This window comes from Desmodus rotundus, chromosome 7, assembly GCF_022682495.2.
Source record: "Desmodus rotundus isolate HL8 chromosome 7, HLdesRot8A.1, whole genome shotgun sequence".
Lineage (NCBI taxonomy): Eukaryota > Metazoa > Chordata > Mammalia > Chiroptera > Phyllostomidae > Desmodus > Desmodus rotundus.
Window position 1 is genome coordinate 39,053,623 of NC_071393.1, and position 18,750 is coordinate 39,072,372.

Below are 18,750 nucleotides of genomic sequence, written 5' to 3' on the forward strand. Positions count from 1 at the left end.
CACGGGGGGAGGGTGAGCGTCTGTGCCCGCCGGGGCGTGGAGGCTGACGGCCGTCCTCCCACGGGGCATGCCAGCGCGCCCCTCCGCAGGCCCTCCGCCGACGCTGTGACACCGGCGCGACCGGCTGAGAAAGCCGGGTCGGAACTCCGAGCACCCAGGTCCGGGGCGCGGCAGCTACGCCGCCCCATTCCCTACTGCTGTCCCCCGGCCTCGGGGCACAGTGAGGAGCTGCGGTCAGGGCGTCGCTTATCCCACCGGGAAAGAGCCCCGAGTGGGAACAGCGCAAACTGAGCGGGTTGTCCGCAGGCAGCCGGGCCCGCCCTTCTGCACTGCCTGCGGAGCAAGAGTTCCCCAGACTTCTCTTCAGGCATCCGCCGCACATCAAAGCCGTGTTTATTCGGCTTTCCGAAAAGAAGGACGAATGAACAAAGAATACTTGGGGGCTGTAGGGGGGTGGGGGTGCTCAGGAGAAGGAGCGAGGAAAGGAACACCCTCAGTCACGAGCAAATTTTTTAAAGGTGGGATGCAACTTTGGGAGCCACCATTTTCTTCGTCCTAAATCTCGTGAAGTGAAAACATTAAAGTGACAAAGTGATTTTGTTTGTTTTATATAGTATCTAATTGGGCTGCTCTGCAGACCTAATGAGATTAAAGGGAGGAATCGTTTGCCGCCACTGCAGAATAAACTGATACATTACACCAGCCACAGGTTTTGAGAACTGTACAGCTTGTCTTTTTTTTTCCCCCTTTTGTTATTATTCCCGTCTTCTCTCTTTCCTCTCCCACCAAATAATTTTCTAGTAGATCGGGGGTGGGTAAGAAGTGGAAAAAGCTCTAGCAGCCCAAGACTATAATATATATCTATTTATTATATGCCTTTCGGTTAATTCCTGATCTGAGGAGCGCTGTTTTTCACTCTCATGCGAAAGTCACCAGCGGGTAGGGCCTGATTGCTACTTTTCATGCATAGTTTTAGACACAAGAGGGCATTGTGACGTTGCGCCCGGCGGCGCCCAGTCGCAGGCCGAGCCCAGTGGCCCCACGTGGGAGCCCTGCGTTCCCATTGGCCAGCGCGGGGCGAAGCTGCCACATTATTTTGTTACTTTTCAGTCCCTATTTGGAACTGCTCTCGCGGCAGTTCAGACCTCGTGCTCGTCCCCCCTTGTCTGTCTGTGTGTGGTATCCGCAGGTCCGGGGCACTCTTTGGGGTGTGTGTGTGTGTGCGTGTGTGTGTTGGGTGTGTGTTTGAGCGGTTTGTCGGGGTGCACACCGGAGAGCTAAGCGGAGCCGAAGGGAAGGAAGCCGCAGAGCTCCCGAGTGTCGGGCTGCGTCTCCCCTCCGGCGTTCTGTCTACTGCCAGCGCGCTCCGAGGTGGCGGAGGCGGCGTCGAGTGCTCCTCGTAGGAGACGCGGCGCTAGAACTGGGAACAGCTGGGACCCCTTTGCGGAGGCTGCCTGTGCGCACTGGAGTTAGGATGCCGAGCCGGCCGATTTGCACGCACTGAGCCGGAGTTTCCTTCTCGGCCCTGGGAAGGGCTGGCGGCGGCGGCGGCAGCAGCAGCAGCAGTAGCAGCAGCAGACGGAACAGCAGGCTCTCCTCTCCGAGGGGGGGCGTCGGGAGCCCGGCTCCCGCCCTCACCCTCCAGAGCTTCTGCGGCCCCTAGCCGCTACCTCGGAGCCGACCTTCTTCCTCTTCAAGCCGACAGCCATCTCTGGGCTTGGACCCGCGCGCCACGAATGCTGGGGCTGCCCTGGCGCGTCCCCCTCCCACCTGAGTGATTGGAGGGGGTTCGCACTCGCCCCAGAAGAGGTTCTGGCCTCGGAACCCCGCGCCGTACCCGCCGGGGAGGAGACGATGTCCGCTCAGCTCCCGGTTCTGACGCGCTCCACGCAGCCTGGGGAAGGCTGCCGGCCGCAGACCGCCGAGCCCTAGGCTCACAAAGCCCGCGCCCGCCACCCGGCCTCGGCGCCCACCGACGACTTTGCCGCCCGCTCCGCGGCTCTTTGTCTTCGTTTGGGGTGGCCGCCCGACTCTGGGATTTCGCTGCGAGAGCGGGCTGGGGGGGCCGGGGGCGAGCTCTCGGTTTGCCCGCCGCCCCCCTCTCGGGCTTGGTTCCCCTCTCCCCCGCACCTCCCCGGCCCGGGCTCTCGGCGCTTCCACGCTCTCGGAATCACGACCCCTCCCTGCCATGTATCCGCAAGGCAGACATCCGGTGAGTAATTGCAATTTGGTTTATTTAAGCATCTATCATGGCTGGGTAAACGAGGCAGTTTATCTGGCACCTCCATTTTGCTTGTTGCTACCTTTCTCGAGTGTGTGTGTGCGCGCGCGCGCGCTCGCGCGCGCCCACACAAAGGGGACGCGGGTGGGGGGGGCGCCGTTGCGAGAGGGGGGCTCATTCCACCCGAATGGCATGGGGGGGGTGCTTGTGTTCCCAGAGACCTGTTTGTTTTCATGCTGTCCCCTGCTCCCTCCCCTAAGTCTCCCAACTCAGCCGCGTGTCTCCCCCGCCCCCATCTTACTTGGGAATGGTGTGGGGGGGCCTTCCTGAAAGGGATGGGAACCCTGCAGCCAATAGGGAGGGGTTGGGGCGCCCCCCTTCTGCCCCGTCTGGGAGACGAGAAACTTGCTGGGAAGGTTCTCGGCTGAGACGGCGTCCTCTCCGGTGGGGCGGGGACTGGGGGTAGGGTAGCTAGGGGCAGCCGCCGAGGGCCGCGGGCGGTCGGAGCCCCGTCTGAGTCCCCTCTTCCCTTCCCCCTCCCTGTCTTGTCTTCGCGGGCTCCAGGCTCCCCATCAACCCGGGCAGCCAGGATTTAAATTCACGGTGGCTGAGTCTTGTGACAGGATCAAAGACGAATTCCAGTTCCTGCAAGCTCAATATCACAGGTAAGGCCGCTGGGGGCCGCCCCGGGGCTGGTGGGGAGGGGGCGTCCCCACTTGGCCTCTGCCAACCCCCGCGGAGACGGTGGGGGCTCCCGACCTCGGGGCGGCGGGGCAGACGGGCCTCCGCCTTTTGTTTCCCCTTTCCAGGCGCGGCGCCTTAACCCTTCGCTGCCCGCGGTCTCCGGGCTCCCCGCGCCGCCTGTCGCGTCCCTGGGGGGTGGGTAGGGGTCTTGGGCGGGCTTGCTCCGGGTTCTGGAGGTCGCGAGCGAGCGCCAGGGTCCTGCCTCCCTATGCCCCGGTGTCAGTCTGTTCACTGTGCCGCGGGAAGTTTTAGTTGTTTAACTCCCCTCCGCCCAGAGGCTGCGGGGTAATGGGGTACCTCGGGGGCGTCAGGCAAGTGGCAAAGTGGCTCTCAGAGGCCCTCGGTTGGAGCCTTGGCGAGGCTGGGCACGCCCGAGGCCTGAGCCTGCTGCTCCTGCCCTTGCAGCCTCAAAGTGGAGTACGACAAGCTGGCGAACGAGAAGACGGAGATGCAACGCCATTATGTGATGGTGAGAGGCTGCGAGGGCTGGCGGGCGGGCGGGCACGCAGGCAGGGAGGCTGGCTGGGGCCGATTCCCGCCACCGGCCCCCCCGAGGACCCGCTGGAGGAGGGTGGTTGAAAGAGCGGCAGAAAGAGAAACCCAAACCCCAGGCCCGCACTTCTGCGATACCTTTGTGCCCCTTTAGTTCTTATTTTGAAGGTTTCCCAGAGGGCTGGTTGCCCTATCTTGGCAAGTAGGACAGGGCTCGATTAGCCCACATCAAGGGTTGGATAAAAATCTCCCTTAGAGCCCTCCTGGGAGTGTTTGGAAACTTTGCCGCCCAGGGATGTAGCCAGAGTGGGCCATGAGCCCTCCCCCCTAGCTCTTTCCTTCCCCAGACGTTTCTGAGAGTGGAGGAAGAGCCTCCACTGCCTTCTTAGGGATTTCCCAACCGAGGATCTTATCAGCCCCGGGGCGGTGGATGGCCATTCTCCCCTTTCCCAGTGTCTGTTCCAGCCGGTTTACATCATCCCTCTGTGAAAGGGCATGGGAGGCACTTAAGCGGCTCCCTGCGCCGCTTTCCACATAAGAGGCCTTCGACACATTGCTAAATAACTCTCAGAGGACAAGAGGGTCCCAGTGTACACACGATTCCCTGTTGAACCTGAACCTTGTATAAACAGGATATATGGCACATGTGGTGCTTGTGGGAGGGAGGGAGGACCCAGCGTCTCTGACTCCTGGATGTATAATGTTCTGTAGAGAACAGCACTCACCGGCCTTCAGCCCATATGCCATTCTGTTACTGGCTTTGGGGTTTGACTTAAAGTCCCTTAGCAAATGTATCCTGAGAGTACAGTTTGACCAGAACTTTCCCAAAAGCTGACAGAGGAAAATGAAGAGATTGCTGTGTTGTCTGTTAATGGCAGTTGTTTTCACTTTTAGTACTATGAGATGTCCTATGGCTTGAACATTGAAATGCACAAGCAGGTAAGTACTTTTCTCTTTTAAAATATCTATATGCAATTTTCTCAAAAGTTATATAAGACATGGTTTGTCATGGCCCCTCCCGTTCGAAAATGAGCCTAGTTTTTCCCTGCCTCCTACTTCTTCTTAGAGAGTGAATGGGTCCAGTCCTTGAAATACAGGGTCTGCGGCTTGGCTGATTTCTTGAACGTTGAACTTTCAGGCTTGTGAAATTCGTCCTTGTCTCAGATTTTGGTGGAGGATTAGGAGCAATGGGGAAGTTGTCCTTTCGGGATCTGCTTTCGAACTCCCGAAACCCAGAATTGGCTGGCTGCTTTTATCTGTTTTAATGTAAAATTCTCAAGAGGAAATGCAGGGGTGTGTGTGTGTGTGTGTTTGTGTTTGCTTGCTTGCCTGCCTGCCTGCCTGCCCGTGCAAAAATGTGACGTTCTTTCTGCCTTGATAAGATTAAACTTCAAGAGTCTTAAAAGCTAAGCTGAGCTGTCAAAACTCAAATGGAACAAGTCACTAACTGCTTAAAAATGTAACCGGAATGAAATAAAATCCTAATGCCCTGCGTTTATGAGGGAGCTTTCTCATCTCTTCTTAATTGAAGGCAGCCTCCTTCCCATTTTACAGAGAAGGAAGGTGAAGAGGCGAGGTGAAGTAACTTGCCCAGGGGCAGCCTGGCCGGGACTTTTGAGATGACTGGGAGTTGAGCTCACCTTTGAAATCCTGAAGTCAAACCAGTTTAGCTAGCGTGGTGCTGCTTGATGGATATGTAAACTACCTCGTATTGTCACTCTTCTAATAACAGTATACCTCGAACTGAGCAAATACAAACACCCTTTATCTGGGTGCATATCAGTAAGTAGTCCCTGGTGCTGGGCTGGGCGTTAGAAGAGGCCTGTTTGTGTATTTGTGTTCCAAGGAGAGGCTGCCTATAATTTGCCTTGGCCAGCGATTAGTGTTGGCACGTATAAATGGCATAGGCCTGTTGTTCTTTTTAACAATTGCTGTTCTTGAAGTCTCAGAAGGCTGTTGACTCATGCTAGCCTTTGGTGACCGTGACTTGAATGGATTTTCTACTGTAAATAACAGTCATTTACAAGGTTTCAGTTTTGCTCTTTCAGGGGGCAGGACCCAGGGCAGGTGAGGAGGGCAGGTGACCTCTGGAATGCTCTGAGATTTCGAGATTTCTGCCCGTTCCAGGGGCCCGTGTAGAGCCTTGTCAATCTGTAGTTTCTTTTCTCCTCTTGGAGGGAGCCCCAGTGTTGGGTGAAGGGCAGCCAGAAAGGGGCCTGAGTTTGCTGAGCAACATGGGAAGCCAGTTTGTGGCTTCCTGAGGGATTAGCTCTTTAGGAAGGCACACAGAAATCATAAACAGATACCATGTTGCATGTAAAGATGCTTATTCGGGGCAGAGTGGTTCAGCCAAACCTGAGGTGGAACTAACCAGTTCTGACTGGTGCGATAAGATTGCGCGATGTGGATCTGGGGTCCCAGGTGTTCATGTACCTTGGGGTGTTACGCAAGCTGCCATCTCCTCCCTTTTTCCATCTCTTTCTCCACTCCCCCCCCCCCGCCCCCCACCGTCAGCGCTTAATATCTTGGGTGTGTTTAAAGAGAGTAATTGTACCCAGGTTTAAAATTTATAGCAGCAGTTATTCTAAGAGCTTCATAATTAAGGTGTAATATGTTGTTGCATGTTGGGGTCTGTCTGAATGGGTGGTTGTTCCTCCCCGTGTCTGTGAGTGAATGGTGCTCTGGCAGCGAAAATCCATCTTGGCTGGCGGAGCAAAGCTGTTCCCAGAGTCCTGAGGACACCGGACTGGGGAAGAGTTAACCACCTGAACACGTTTGGTGGTGGGGTTTTCATAAAGAGCAGCTGTGTGCATCTGGGGCTTCTGGCTGTTCCCCAAACAGGGTTCTTAGGGGGAGAATGCCTGAGGTTTGGCTGCACCGGCTCATTTAATCCTGTCAGCTGCCAGCGGCAGATAGATGGATTCTCTGTCCCCTTTTATAGGCCAGGAAAGGAGGCTTCAGGGACGCCAAGTGGGCAGAGCTGGGACTCAGATCCGTGCCTCTGGATTCCCAGCCTGGTGCTTTACCCTGCTTACTTCACCTTTGCCTTCCAGCCTCAGTTCCCATTCGCTTCCCCGCACGAACGCTGTGTGTGCCTGTGAGGGGTTCATGGCAGTCTCTGAGTTGGGTGAAATCACCCTGTGGCTGTAGGAACAAAGAGACAAGGAGGCAAAGAAACCTCTGCTGAGAAGTGCAACCCTGACCTAATGGGGCTGGCCACTCCCCGGGCTTGCAAGCTTTCTGCTGCACTAGAAAACCGGGCCACTAATTGGAGTGTGGGTCTTGGGTGCATTTGGCGGATGGTGGTTAGGCCTGAGCAAACAAGTTTATCAGCTGACCTGTTTAGCGGTTGACTGGTGTTTTATCTGCACACACAATCAAGTGACTGGAGTGCTTGAATTATTCATGCAGTGTCCTGCCCTCTAGACTTCACTGTTCGTGTGATTACATCTGCCTGGAACAAACAGGCTGGATTCTTCATCTTTCAGCTCAGGGCTGGGGGTAAGGACTGTCTGTACTTTTTATATAATAGATGATCTCCAGAGTTAGCACCTTGGGAAGTGTGGCGGTCCTTCGTCTGCCTTCTCACACACACATCCTCTTGACCACCGCCACCATGGGGAATGCCTGTTAGTTGGGAATCATGGGTTCTGTCCAATGGGCCCCGTATTGACAGAGGGCAGCTGATAAGGTGCACCCAGCCCATTTTTATTTTACTGAGAGGTTAAACTCACTGTGGCTGGCTCCTCTCCTGGCTGGGTCTCTGTCTGCCTCTTGTTCTTTTTCCAAGCTGTCAAACCCCAGAGAAGTAATAGATGGTTTCTCCTCCCACTCCTCTGCCTCCGTCCCTAATTATGGTAAAGCGAAGATTACAGAATCACAGGCCTGGCCTAAAGACTTGAAGAGGTCACTCACCTCCTCCAAGCCCTCGCTTCCAGGCAGAATGTCAAGGGTGATTCAGCGAGGCCAGGGAGGCCAGGATAGCCAACCAGCTCATCAGTTCCCATCTTGTTCCTGTGCAGGCTTTGCAGTGTCAGCCACAAATCACAAAGCCACTTAGAAACAAACACGTCATCAGGCCACTTTGCATCCTCCGCCTGGGAGTGCTGAGGGTGTGAAAGAGGACTTGAGGGCTTTGATTTGGGGGCAGCCTCCTGCCAGCACTGTAAGGTCACCTTTTTCTAGAAACTGAGTGACTCTTCCTCTCGAAGGTCCTTTTGCCATGCTGGAGCTGGGAAAGCCCCGTGGCTTCTCATCCAGACCTTTCAAGACACAGATGAGGAAACTGAGGCCCAGCCGGGAGCTGAAGCGTCCAGAGTCTTCCAGTCCCTTGTTAGCAGTAGAGCTGCCCCTGCAGCCTTTCCTCCTAACCCCGGGTCTCACTAACGAACTAATCCTAACTAACCAACTGCACTCTGTGCCTTTAATTACTGTTGCTTCTTTTTGTCCTGTTATCTCAGGCGCCTAAGGCTACAAACTTGGCTACAGCAAAGTCTAAAGTACCCCACTTTGGGTTGTATAACCAACCATATCAGCTGAACCCTCTGGCTATGGTCCTCTTCTGAATTGCTAGCTATTTGCACAATTAGTGATGTGAGGTACTGATAATACATGGAATGTGTAAGTAGGAAAGGTCCCAGAAGTAAGGTTCACGGGGAGGTATAGTGGTCAAGCCTGTGAACTTCTTACTTGAGGACATAGAAACCCATGGGGGTGGCCCCGAACACAGGGCTGAGGGAGAGATGGGGAACCTCCATTCGTTACCTCCCCCTCTGCGTCATCTCCCGTAAGTAATGAGGGGCCTGGGCTGGAAGATCTCCACGTATGACAGCTTAAAGTTCTGTGACTGTTGTGAAGGTGTGGGTGGCCAGAGGAAGCCAGCAGGTGGCACAGGTACCAAGACCCTGCCCAGGAGTAGTCCGCCTTGGTGGAGAGAAGGTGACCACTCTCAGAATTGATGGGGTACAACCTGTTTGTGTGGCCCCTTTGTTGAACTGAGAAGAAATCCCAGTGTCAGTTTTGGTCACAGTGCTGGCATCTAAGAAGCCCTTGGCACCCTGGTTTCCATCTGACTTTTCCTGCCTTGCCACTTCCCTGGAGCAGTCCCCTCTAGTCACACAGCTCCTGTCACTATCCCGGGTCCCCACTCACTCGGCTTTGGGCTCTGCTGAGCTCCGCGCTGTCTGCACGTTGTCCACCTCGGAGGAAGCCTACCCCCCCGCCCTTCGAGACTTCCAGCCTTCTCCAGCCCCCACTTGTTGCTGGTGATGTTGTACGAGTGGGGGTGTGGTGCTTCTCTGGGTCTTTTTCTTCTCACACCTGTGATCGCTGAATGACCTGGGAGGTGGGCAGGTGCTCCCTTGTCCTCACTTTGCCTGTCAAGGAAACTACACTGGGAGGGAACCTGGCTCCTAATTTAATTTACTCTTTCCATGGGCCGCCTGGACGAGGGGGCTCCAGATGGCACAGAGCTCTTTCTCTCTGGATTCCTTCCTCCTCCCCTCATATTGGAAGGGTCTAGCCTGTGTCAGAGTGCATTTCCATTTTGTTCTGGCATAGGAAAATGTTTTCCTGTCCCACCTGCTTTACAAAACCCTGGACAAAGGCAATCCAGGCCAAATCTCCGTGGGGTTTCCCCCGCGATCTGGACATGGTGATGGCCTTTCCCCCACTTCACTGTCTCACTTTTGTGGTTCTGGAGAAAGGCCCTCTGCTGAGGTGTCTTCTGTGCACTTAGCACATAGTAGTTGCTCAGCAAACAATGTTTGTTTTTCTTCACTCAGGGTAGAATTCTGATTCCCTATGCCCTGTGTGTAGGAAGTGGAGGTTTTAATTGTGGGCTGGCTGCTGGCTCTGCAGGCTTCCTCCTACTGCCCAGCATTCAGTTTCTTCATCAGTCAAATGAGGGGGTTGGCTTCATTCCCAAAATGGTGATTAGGGGCCTGGGATGTGCCGGGTGTGGGCTGACGCTGGTGAAAGAGACACCCTTCCCTCTACTGGGGAGCCAGGCATCTAAATAAGTCATTGCAATGCAGTGAGGTAAGTGCTGATGCGGCCGAGTGACCCAGGAGGGGCGCTCAGGACAGAACAGCTTATTCCTGGGCAGGGGAGTCCCGTGGAAGGCTGCCCCTGAGGGCCGTTATTTAAGCCACGTGTCAGAGGGAGGGGGCAGGGGGCTTATAGGCTGCAGCAGCGTTGGAGACCCCTCCAGGGGTGGCAACAGCTCAGTGGAAAGGAGGCAGTGTACTCCGGAAGCCACAAGTCCACAAGTCCTAGGAGCCGTGTGCAGGGGCGTGAGGCGAGGTGGTGACATTCTGCAGCGGTGATCTCCGAGGCCTCTCTGGCCTCTCTGCGCTCACACTCCCGACTCTGTGGCTCCTGCCTCCCCAGATGGCTCTTCAGGGCTGGCCTGAGTCCATCTGCCTTGGGTGGGGGTGGGGGACACTGTGCGCTCCTGCCGCCTGGCCTCCCCTGTCTGCGTCCCTACCGGAATATGCTAGTTTGAACTTTATTTCCCAATGTGTCTCCTTTCTCCTGTTGATAATTCCGTAATGACTGGCTGTGACCTGCCCCCTCCCCCATATTTAAATCTCATCAGCCCAGCTCTCCACTTGGCTATTAATGATAGCAGCCAGCAAAATAGCTTTCAACATGCCATTGACAGTCTGGTTTAAGAGCGCACTTGAAGTAGTGCTAGACAGCTGAAAGCACCCATAATTGTGTACCAGAGTGAGAACTGCGTGCTCAAGGGCCTTGTTTTTATATGCTTAAAGGGACAATATCTTGTTTTCAGCAAATGCTCTCTGAGACTCACAGCCAGGACGCTTTCTTCCCTCTCTCTCTACCGTCGGCTGCTGCTTTTGCCTTCCAAAGTCAATGTTCCTTTTTAAGTTGGGGCTAGGGAGAAACTTTGGGAAGGGGCTTTTCCTGCCGTCGCTTACGTAAGGATGATTCCCTGGATTTGTTGCTTCCAGTCATCCCTGGCAGGCAGCACGCGCAGGGGTGGGCTGAGCCTCCCACTTGAGGATTCTTGGGACCTGGCGTTTCTCACTGAGATTGATTTTAAATTCTTTTGTTTGCTAAGGGAGGTGCACAGTAGGCAGGCAGGCAGGCTTCCTAGCTGTCACTGGGTGTTTAGGCAGAAGCCACCTTTGTGGGGGTTGTGGGGGAAGCGTCTTCCTTTTGGAGAGTCAGATCAGGGACCTCTGAGCCCCTTTCACATCAGATATTCTAGGTGGCTGTTTTTGTGCAGAGGCCCATTTGGAAACGTGAGGGTGGGTGGGGCAGAGATTTATCTTCTCAAGTGGAGGCTCATCCAGGCTTAGGGGTTTACCCAGGGGCCCCATTTATTCAGCCCCGAAGATTTTGCCTGAGAACAAATACCTTCACCCCAGCCAGCTTCATTACTTTAAAGATGCAACAGCGTTTTGGGAAGAGGCTCCCTCCACCCACTGTCACCAAAGCCTCCCTTTACCATCCATTGACGAGCATAGAAAGAGCATGTTCCCAGCACTGGGAAAGACCGGGGTGGTGGGGCAAGCCCTGTGGGTCTGGAGTCTGGCTTTGGCCTGCTCTCTCCCGAGGACAGCTGTTCGGGGGTCGTGGGGCAGCTACCACCACCCCCACAAAGTAAGCCCAGAAAGAAGGCTTTTTGTTGAGGATAAACAGTTTGGAAGTTTTGATCTTTCAAATATTATGGGTTATAATGTAGCCCTAAGTAGCACTTGATTGTTTACAAAACAGATGAGACATTTTCATCTTAGGAACCTAAAACAACAGGCCTTTGGTCCAGACAAGCAAACACCAAATGGAAGCGTCCAGTCAGAGCGCTGTGTGAACGGCCTGGGCTGTGAGGATGGCCTGCTGGTTCCCAGGGCCCCAGAGGGCTGTGCTCTTAAATTGGGGCTGGTGGTGGCGGGGTGAGCAGAGGAGTGTAGACTGACAAGGCTGTGAGTTCCCTGGGGGACAGGCCCTCTGGGGTTCGTGGAAGCCCAGCGAGTTCTGCACGCCGCTTGGCCCCATACTTAGATGCACGCTGGGCGTTCTGGGGGGGGACTTGGGTGGGGTTGTGCTCCAGATTGGGTTTCTCCCTAACCCTGTGTAGCATTGTGGACGTTCTGGAAGGGAAAGAAGGCTATCTTGGGTATCTGAGAGAAGCCTGTTGGCTGTAAAAGTTGTGATTCTGGAAAGAAATGTGTCATAAACCTTTATTTTAAAGTGTCTTTAATGTAGCTTAAGCATTTTTTTTTCATCTCACATTATGGATAGTGTGAGGGGAAGGAAGGGGTGTGAGCGAAGAGATGGCGAGGTAGGAGGAGGGATGAGAAAGCGGAGATGGGGGAGTAAGGAGTGGGGAAAGGTAATAAACTTGCTGAATTTGGATTACAGGAAGGAACTGAGGAGCGGGAAGGCACTCGGGTCTGTGGCTGGGAGGTGCGGTGGGAAACTGCTTCTCAGCCTTGACTGTCTCTTCGGGCTGGGGGAGTTCGGAGTGTTTGGGCCTTATCTCGTTGCCCGGCTAAATCCTCGATAAGCGTTGTTCACAGCTTTTCGACTGTGTGTGTTTTATTCTGAGGGAAAACCCTGCTAGCCCAGTGGGATGGCTGTTTTGGGGAGGCGGTGGGTTTGAGAGGAAGCTCATCGTATGAACAGCTTCTAAATAACTGATTTTGATTTTGATGGCCCGTGAAATGCCACCACTCCTGTCGTCCTTGTTGGGGACGAGAGGACCCTGTGACCCTGGAAGGGACTGACACGCCCTTCGGTTGTGCACGGAGTGGTGGGTGGATAAAAGGGGCTCTGTTTCCGCCCACAGTCTGTCCCCTCCCCTGCACCTCACTTTCCCTCCCCCACCGCCCAGGTTTCCTAGGGAGCCCTTGACGGTCATGGCCGATGTTTCATTTGCAGTACTGCCCTCACGGAGAGACCCCCAAAATTTAAGAAGCCGCTTGTGCAAGGGCAGTGTGATTTTTACAGCCTCTTGAGGGGCAAGGGGAGATTTGCATAATGTTGGGGGGGAAGACTGGGTGGGGGTTTGCTGTGGCAACCCAAGGGATGAGTTGAGAATTTTCCCTCCTTGTGGGAGTAGGCCAGTGGAATCTGGGGAGGTGGGGGAGGGGCAGCAGGTTATCTGAGGGGCGGGAGCCGATAGGTTGTGCTGGCGCCTGCGATGAACGGGCAGTGTTGGAAGGTGGAATCTGAAGACTTTCCTGTTCTGTCTGCACAGACAAGCTCTTTGAGGCCATCCCCTGGAGTAGGGAGGGGTGGGAGGCGAGCAGAGTTTAATGTGTTTGGGAACCAAGAAATTAAAGTGAACAAATATTTAAAGATTACTGGATCTGGTTAACAGGAAGCCCTGTGGATGGTAACTGAGAGCCTGAGAAATGAAAGTCTTAGAGTCTTAGAGCCAGGGAGGGACTTCGCTGTCACCGGGGCCAGGGTCCCTCCCGTGGAGTGGTGTCGAGCCCCGTGCTTCTGAGGATGGGGCATGCACTTGAGCACAGCCCGTAATTCCTTTTTGAGATTCCCATGGTGGACCACACCATGTAACAGAAACTGAGGCCTGCCTGCGGGCCGGACGTAGCCGGGGCCGGAGTGCAGGTCTCTGGATTTTGCATTGCCACCTCTTTCCAAGGTCAGTGGCCTGGAATCTTCCTCTCTCCCCACCATTCCGCACTTCCTCACTTGGCTTTACTATTTCCAATTCCCTTATCCCCTTAGACTCTTGGCAGAAACTACCTGAGATTTCTGGGAGGGAGAGAAAGGGAAAGCAGATTCCTTCCGGAGAAGCTCCTGGAAGGGCCATGTCACAAACTCCGCCCTGGCACTGCCTTGTCTCTCTAATGTTGCAGCTGGCTGAGGGTGCCGCGTCGCGTCCTCACTGCCACCTGACCCAGTGTGAAGGGCCCGGGGTCTGGTGCGTACAGTGTCCATCCCAGGCTGGCCCAAGCCGGCATCCCTGTCCCTCCCGCAGGAGACAGATCCTCAGGGTCACCTCAGGGCTGAGCCTTTTCCTGTGCGAAGCCCTCCCGGCATAAAGAATTCAGCAGTCTTCTTCGGAAACATGAATATTTAATGGTGTTGTAGTTATATATAATTTGATCAATATGTCAGTGCTAAGCGGGCCTTTAAGGAGGCTCCCTGATCATTGAGTGATCTGTGATGGAAACCTCCCAGCCCCTTCAGGAGCAGGGGTCATTATCTCCCTCGGGGGCTAAATGGATTCTGTATGTATTTGCCCCCTTCTTAAAGACACGGGTGTTACTTTCCTTCCCCTCGAGCCTATGGCGAGGGGATGGACTGGGGCCTGGGAATGCCATGCCAGCTTTTGCTGCAGGTCTCACCCCTCCCTGTCCCTGGGCTTCCCTCCCATCAGCAATCAAATACCCACTTGCTTTATTGCGGCTTAGTCTGAGGGAAAAACTGCCTGGCAAGGAGTGTCCTCTCGTAGTTCAGTAACTGAGGGCCCATCACGTTAGAATTGCCTTGGGAACACAGCGGGGTATTTCACGCTCAAGTCGCCCAGACACACTGTTCTGCAGTCTTCCAACATTTGATTGCTGGATGACTGTGGCACCCAGCTGCTGGAGCCGCCCCCTTTTGCACAGACCCCAGCCCTCCCTGTGCTCCTGTGATTGTAATTCAAGATGAAGCAGATTGGCTTTGAACACCACCCCAAGACTTGAGTCAGGAACCAGGTTAAACCTGATTCAAATTCAAGAACCCCAGAGCGGACCGAGTCTCCACCACAAATGCTCATGCCTCAAGAAGCGTGACCTGTGGCCCAGCCCCCAGGTGTGTCTTCTTAGAGGCCGCTTGGCATGCCAGGCTCAGGGCTAAGTTGAAAACCATTTCCACCTGGCTGGGGGCTGGAACCCGCGCTTCACGTGGATAGGCGTCTTTTCCGCACGTCATTTTTCTCACACACACACACACAATCAGGAGTCCGGAGTAGCAGCACACCACCCCGATTGCCCCAGGAAGGAGTGCTGGTTGTGGAAGGGAAACCAGGAGCCTAGTGGCAGACTCTTGGGGTCTCACAGACGTGGAAGTTGCTGATGCTTGCCACTAAATGGTACGAATTGAAGAGTCCTCGCCTGGCTGTCTGTAGCTCCCAAGCAGCAGTCTTCCTTTGCGAATCAGAGAGCCCAGACAGTCACTTGACAGGGACCCATCTGGGACGTCAGTGCTCTGTGACAGGGGTGTGCAGTTTTGCTGATGGTCACATTCAAAGGGCTCCTTCTGTGAAGACGGGTCGTGGGACTGAGCCCCAGCCCAGCGTCACTCCACGTCTCGAGGTGGCTGGCTTCTCTTGGCTTGTCCTCCAAGCTCAACCCGTGCACTCTTGATGAGCTCTGTGGAGGAAGTGAAAAGTCAGAGCGATGCAGAAATGCCGAGCATTCTAGACTCTAAATGGCGGCTCCTGGATCGTAGAAGTTATCCAGTTCATCCGTCTGTTTGCAGACAACAAAGCTGAAGCCCAGCGGAGGGGAGTGATTTGCCCAAAACCTTACCAACTAGATGGAGGCAGAGCTGGGAGTAGGAGCCAGGTCATTTCCGTGTGGCTTTGGGTCATAACATGCTGTTTAAAACGGCAGGTTTCTCCCTCTCCTTGTTTTTACTTGGCTGAGGTTAAAAAGAAGTGCACATTTTCAAGAGCCGACTGGTACACCCGCCTGGAGAGTTTAAAACTGAGTTGTGGAGAGACCCTCTGGTGGAAGTGTCTGTCAGCTATGCGGGGGCGGGAGCTGGAGCAGGGACGAGGGGTGCAGTCCAAAGCCAGGCTGGGTGCCGAGGCCAGGGGCAAGAGGGTGCTGGGAGTGAGGACCACGAGCGAGCGGATTCCCTCCCCGTTAATTTAGTGTGCTGGGTCAAAGGCCCGAGGGTGGTAAGCTGCAGCAAAGCGGATGCTAGTGTGCTGGGTGGGGTAGAAATACTTCTAGAATGCTCAAGTACCCTCAGTTTACAGCAAGGTGTTCAGAGGTCCTGCTTTAATAAGGAGATGATGGGGCCAATGGGAGCTCCTAGGGCGTGTTGAGCAGATAGCTCTTTGGGAAATTACACTTGCCCCCCACTATCTCGTTTCCCTCATTCATCTGCCTAACCATCTCCACACAGACACAGCAGATGTTACGCCAACGCCCAGTTGGGAGCACAGAGTCTGAATTTCGCAGGATGTCTGAAGTGTCTGTGTCCAGTAGATACGTTTCTTCTGGGCAACAGTGTTTGTCCACACCAGCAAAGGCGCCTTCTTTGAAGCACACCTGAAAGGGAGCTTTCAAAGGCAGCATCAGTCTCCCCAGACACCTTTTCCCAAAGGAAGCAGTCTCTCTGCCGTGGACACCGGCCACTTGGAGGCTGCGGCTGCGGCTGAAGGCGGTGGTTTGGCGGGACTGAGATGGAGGGAAGGGTGGAGGGTGGCCTTGGCGACGGCGGAGTGCCCCGAGCTGCCGAAAGGAGCTTTCCAGCCGATGATCACCCTCCCGTTTGCGGTGGTGCCTGCCCCGATGGCCCGCATTGTGGAAGCCGCGTGTCTTGGTTTTCTTCCCCTCTCGGAACTGTTGTTCAGTTGGATAAAACGCTGTTTCAACAGCTGCTCTAATCAGAAATGCTGTTGATCATTAACCCTGACGGTAGTTTTTCTTTCAAAAGTACTTCTCTAAGCGCTCTCAAAATGTGGAAATTTGGCTTCTTGGTAGGAAGTCATTTAGTGATGTTGCTTCACTGCCGCATATCGGTTTCCCCATCGGAGAGATGGAGATTTTAATAAGCGCCTTCCGTGTAGGCTGATTGTGGGCTCACACGTGGAATGCTTGGAACAGCTGGGGCTGCGGATGTTAGCTATTATTGTTGTCGTCATTGTTAAGAGTGATTCTGTCCGGCCAACTTTCTATTTTCGGGAGCTTCCCCTCTGGCTGTCGCCACCCTCCGAGAAATCATCGTGGAAGAAATCGTTCGGTGAACAGTTTTCCTGTTCACTCGCTGGCTCACCGGAGCCGTCCTCAGGGTTGGGTGGCCTGTGTAGAGATGGGCAAGGCTCATCTGCTTCCATTTCTTAGGGAGGCCGGGAGGGAGTGCAACTCAGTGATGCAGTTTGCATACTTTCTGCACCCCAACCCCCTGCCCCCAACCCTGAGAAAACCCCAGACTCAAGGACAGGGAAGCTGTGGTTTATTATAATAGCTCTCCAAGTGTAAGACCACCCCCTTTCCTCTGCCAGCCCCCCAACCCTGTACAGTCTCTTCTCTAAACCTGAGTTCTAACGGCCACCCATGAGGCCTCTCTTCATGGAGGGCAAGCCCAAGAGAGAGCCTGAATGCCCAACCCAGGCCCCCAGAACACTTCATACCTGTGTGGAGCTGTTCCCATGGCCTCGGTTGGTGTTTGTGGTGTGGGGAGGCAGGTGGAGGGGCAGAAACTGCTTTCAGGGCTGTGCAAGGGTGAGTCTGAGAGGGAGCTTGCTCTGATGGGGTGGCCTGGTCACCTGGTGGCCTGGACGCCAGGCCTTGAGTCAGGCGTGGCTGCGTGAAACCCTGGCAGGTCCCTTTTCCTCCTAACGAGAGGATGCTGGGCTCCTGCCAGGCCTCGAGAGAAGATCCACTCGGGGGAAGCCTGTGGCAGTGTGCTTGCCACCGGGTGTGGGGAAGGGGAAGGGGAAGGTAAGCTCCTTTTTCCTGTAACTACCAAGTCCCTGACGGTTGGCCTGTCTGCTAAGGGCAGTAGGCGATAGTTGGGAACCCTTTTGTAACCACCTACCCCGGAGTGACCGGGAAGACCTGAGCCTGCCGCCTGCCCTGCTGGCTGTGCGGAGTGGCTGTGGCCAGAGGCCCACTGAGGTGGCTTGTGGTTGGTCCGGCCTGACGGCATGGCCTTGCCCTGTTGGCAGAGGGCTTGCCTGCTGCCCGCCCCACGTCCCAGCAGTATGTCAGCGCTTTGTCCACCATGGCTCCTCCCACAGGTGGTGTCCACACGGGGGCAGGCCCAGGTCAGCGGCTGGGGGACGCTCTGCACTATGAAGACTAAATGCAGGGAGGCCAGCGAGATTCTTCTGGCTAAACATTTATTGAGCACCTACTCCGTGCTAGGCGTTGCTGTGCTGGTTGTTTGAGCTTCCTGAGCAGTGACCCTGGTTTGTTTGTTTGTTTTGAATGTATCTTTCTCTTCCTGTTTGGCCCATAAGCGTGGGACAGTTCAGTGACCGTGTTGCTTGCTCTCTGCGTTGGACTGAGGTGCAGGACAGCTGATTGTTTCTAGAACTCCTGCCACGTAGGACGCTGACTTTTTTTTTTTTTAAGATTTTATTTATTTTATTTTTAGAGAGGGAGAAAGAGAGGGAGAGAAACATTGATGTGAGAGAGAAACATCAATTGGCTGCCTCTCAGGCCCCTAAGCAGGGACCTGACTCACAACCCAAGTATGTGCCCTGACTGTGAATCGAACCGGTGACCTTACGTTTTGCAGGATGATGCCCAACCTGCTGAGCCACACCAGTCAGGGCACAACATTCATTTATACATTTATACGTCATTTTCCTTCCCCACTGTCAGTTGATAGGGGAGAGAAAAATGAGCAGAAATGAGAAAGAACTGTTATTTTGGAGTTGACTTGACTCTTCCCACTTATCCAGATTAATAATGTATACAATAAATACTTAGTAATCTTCCCAGGTTCCTTCCAATATGAATGACAGGTGTGTGGTGGCTGGAGTCCGGGGATGCTACTGAAAGCCGGACAATGCGCAGAACAGCCCCCACACCACGAGGAAGTATTCAGTGCCAAATGTCAGTGGCACTGAGGTGGAGGAGCTGTGATGTCAGTGTCCTTGCCAGAGCATGCCCCAAATGCACAGGTGTGGCTCTGGGTCCCGTGACCCTTCCCCACCCCCCTGGAAGTGGAAACCATTACTGACTCTCAGTCTCTCTGGGATACAAGGGACAGTCCTTCACAACAAAGAATTGTTCCACCCAGGTGCCCACAGTGAGAAACCTCGGCGCCCTGTTCACCCTTCAGGAGAATCTGTTCCTGAGAATCTGAGAGTTCCCGGAGAGAGTAGCAGTCCCTTGTCCCCACCCAGGAGGCCCCCGATAGGGGGAACACACTCCCTGTGTTGGACCCTGCCGCGGCGGCCGGCACCCCCAGGACATGGCTGCAGAAGCCTCCCAGGTTCCTAGTGGATGGCGTGTCTCTTCACACACCACAGGCATCCTCCTTGGGGCTGGCTGGCCCTGGGAATTCTCCACACACCCACCCGGCCAGGTCCGGAGGTCCAGGGTCTGTCTGGAAGCCGACAGACA

At 54.7% G+C, this 18,750-nt stretch overlaps 1 protein-coding gene across 8 annotated transcripts in view; it reads left to right on the forward strand.

Annotated features, from left to right (window-relative positions):
• The first annotated feature begins 1,104 nt into the window (after positions 1 to 1,104).
• The window catches only part of TLE3 (TLE family member 3, transcriptional corepressor), a 44,256-nt gene continuing 26,610 nt past the window's right edge, over positions 1,105 to 18,750 (forward strand). For 5 of the 8 annotated variants that reach the window (XM_024557113.3, XM_024557115.3, XM_053927829.1 and 2 more), the window contains exons 1-4: positions 1,105 to 2,212; positions 2,786 to 2,886; positions 3,371 to 3,434; positions 4,352 to 4,396. In XM_024557113.3, the coding sequence (XP_024412881.1) occupies positions 2,189 to 2,212; positions 2,786 to 2,886; positions 3,371 to 3,434; positions 4,352 to 4,396 (234 nt within the window). In that variant the 5' untranslated portion in view covers positions 1,105 to 2,188. The remainder of the gene's footprint in view (positions 2,213 to 2,785; positions 2,887 to 3,370; positions 3,435 to 4,351; positions 4,397 to 18,750) is intronic. The other 3 variants (XM_024557119.4, XM_024557118.4, XM_024557121.3) reach the window with 1 other exon arrangement.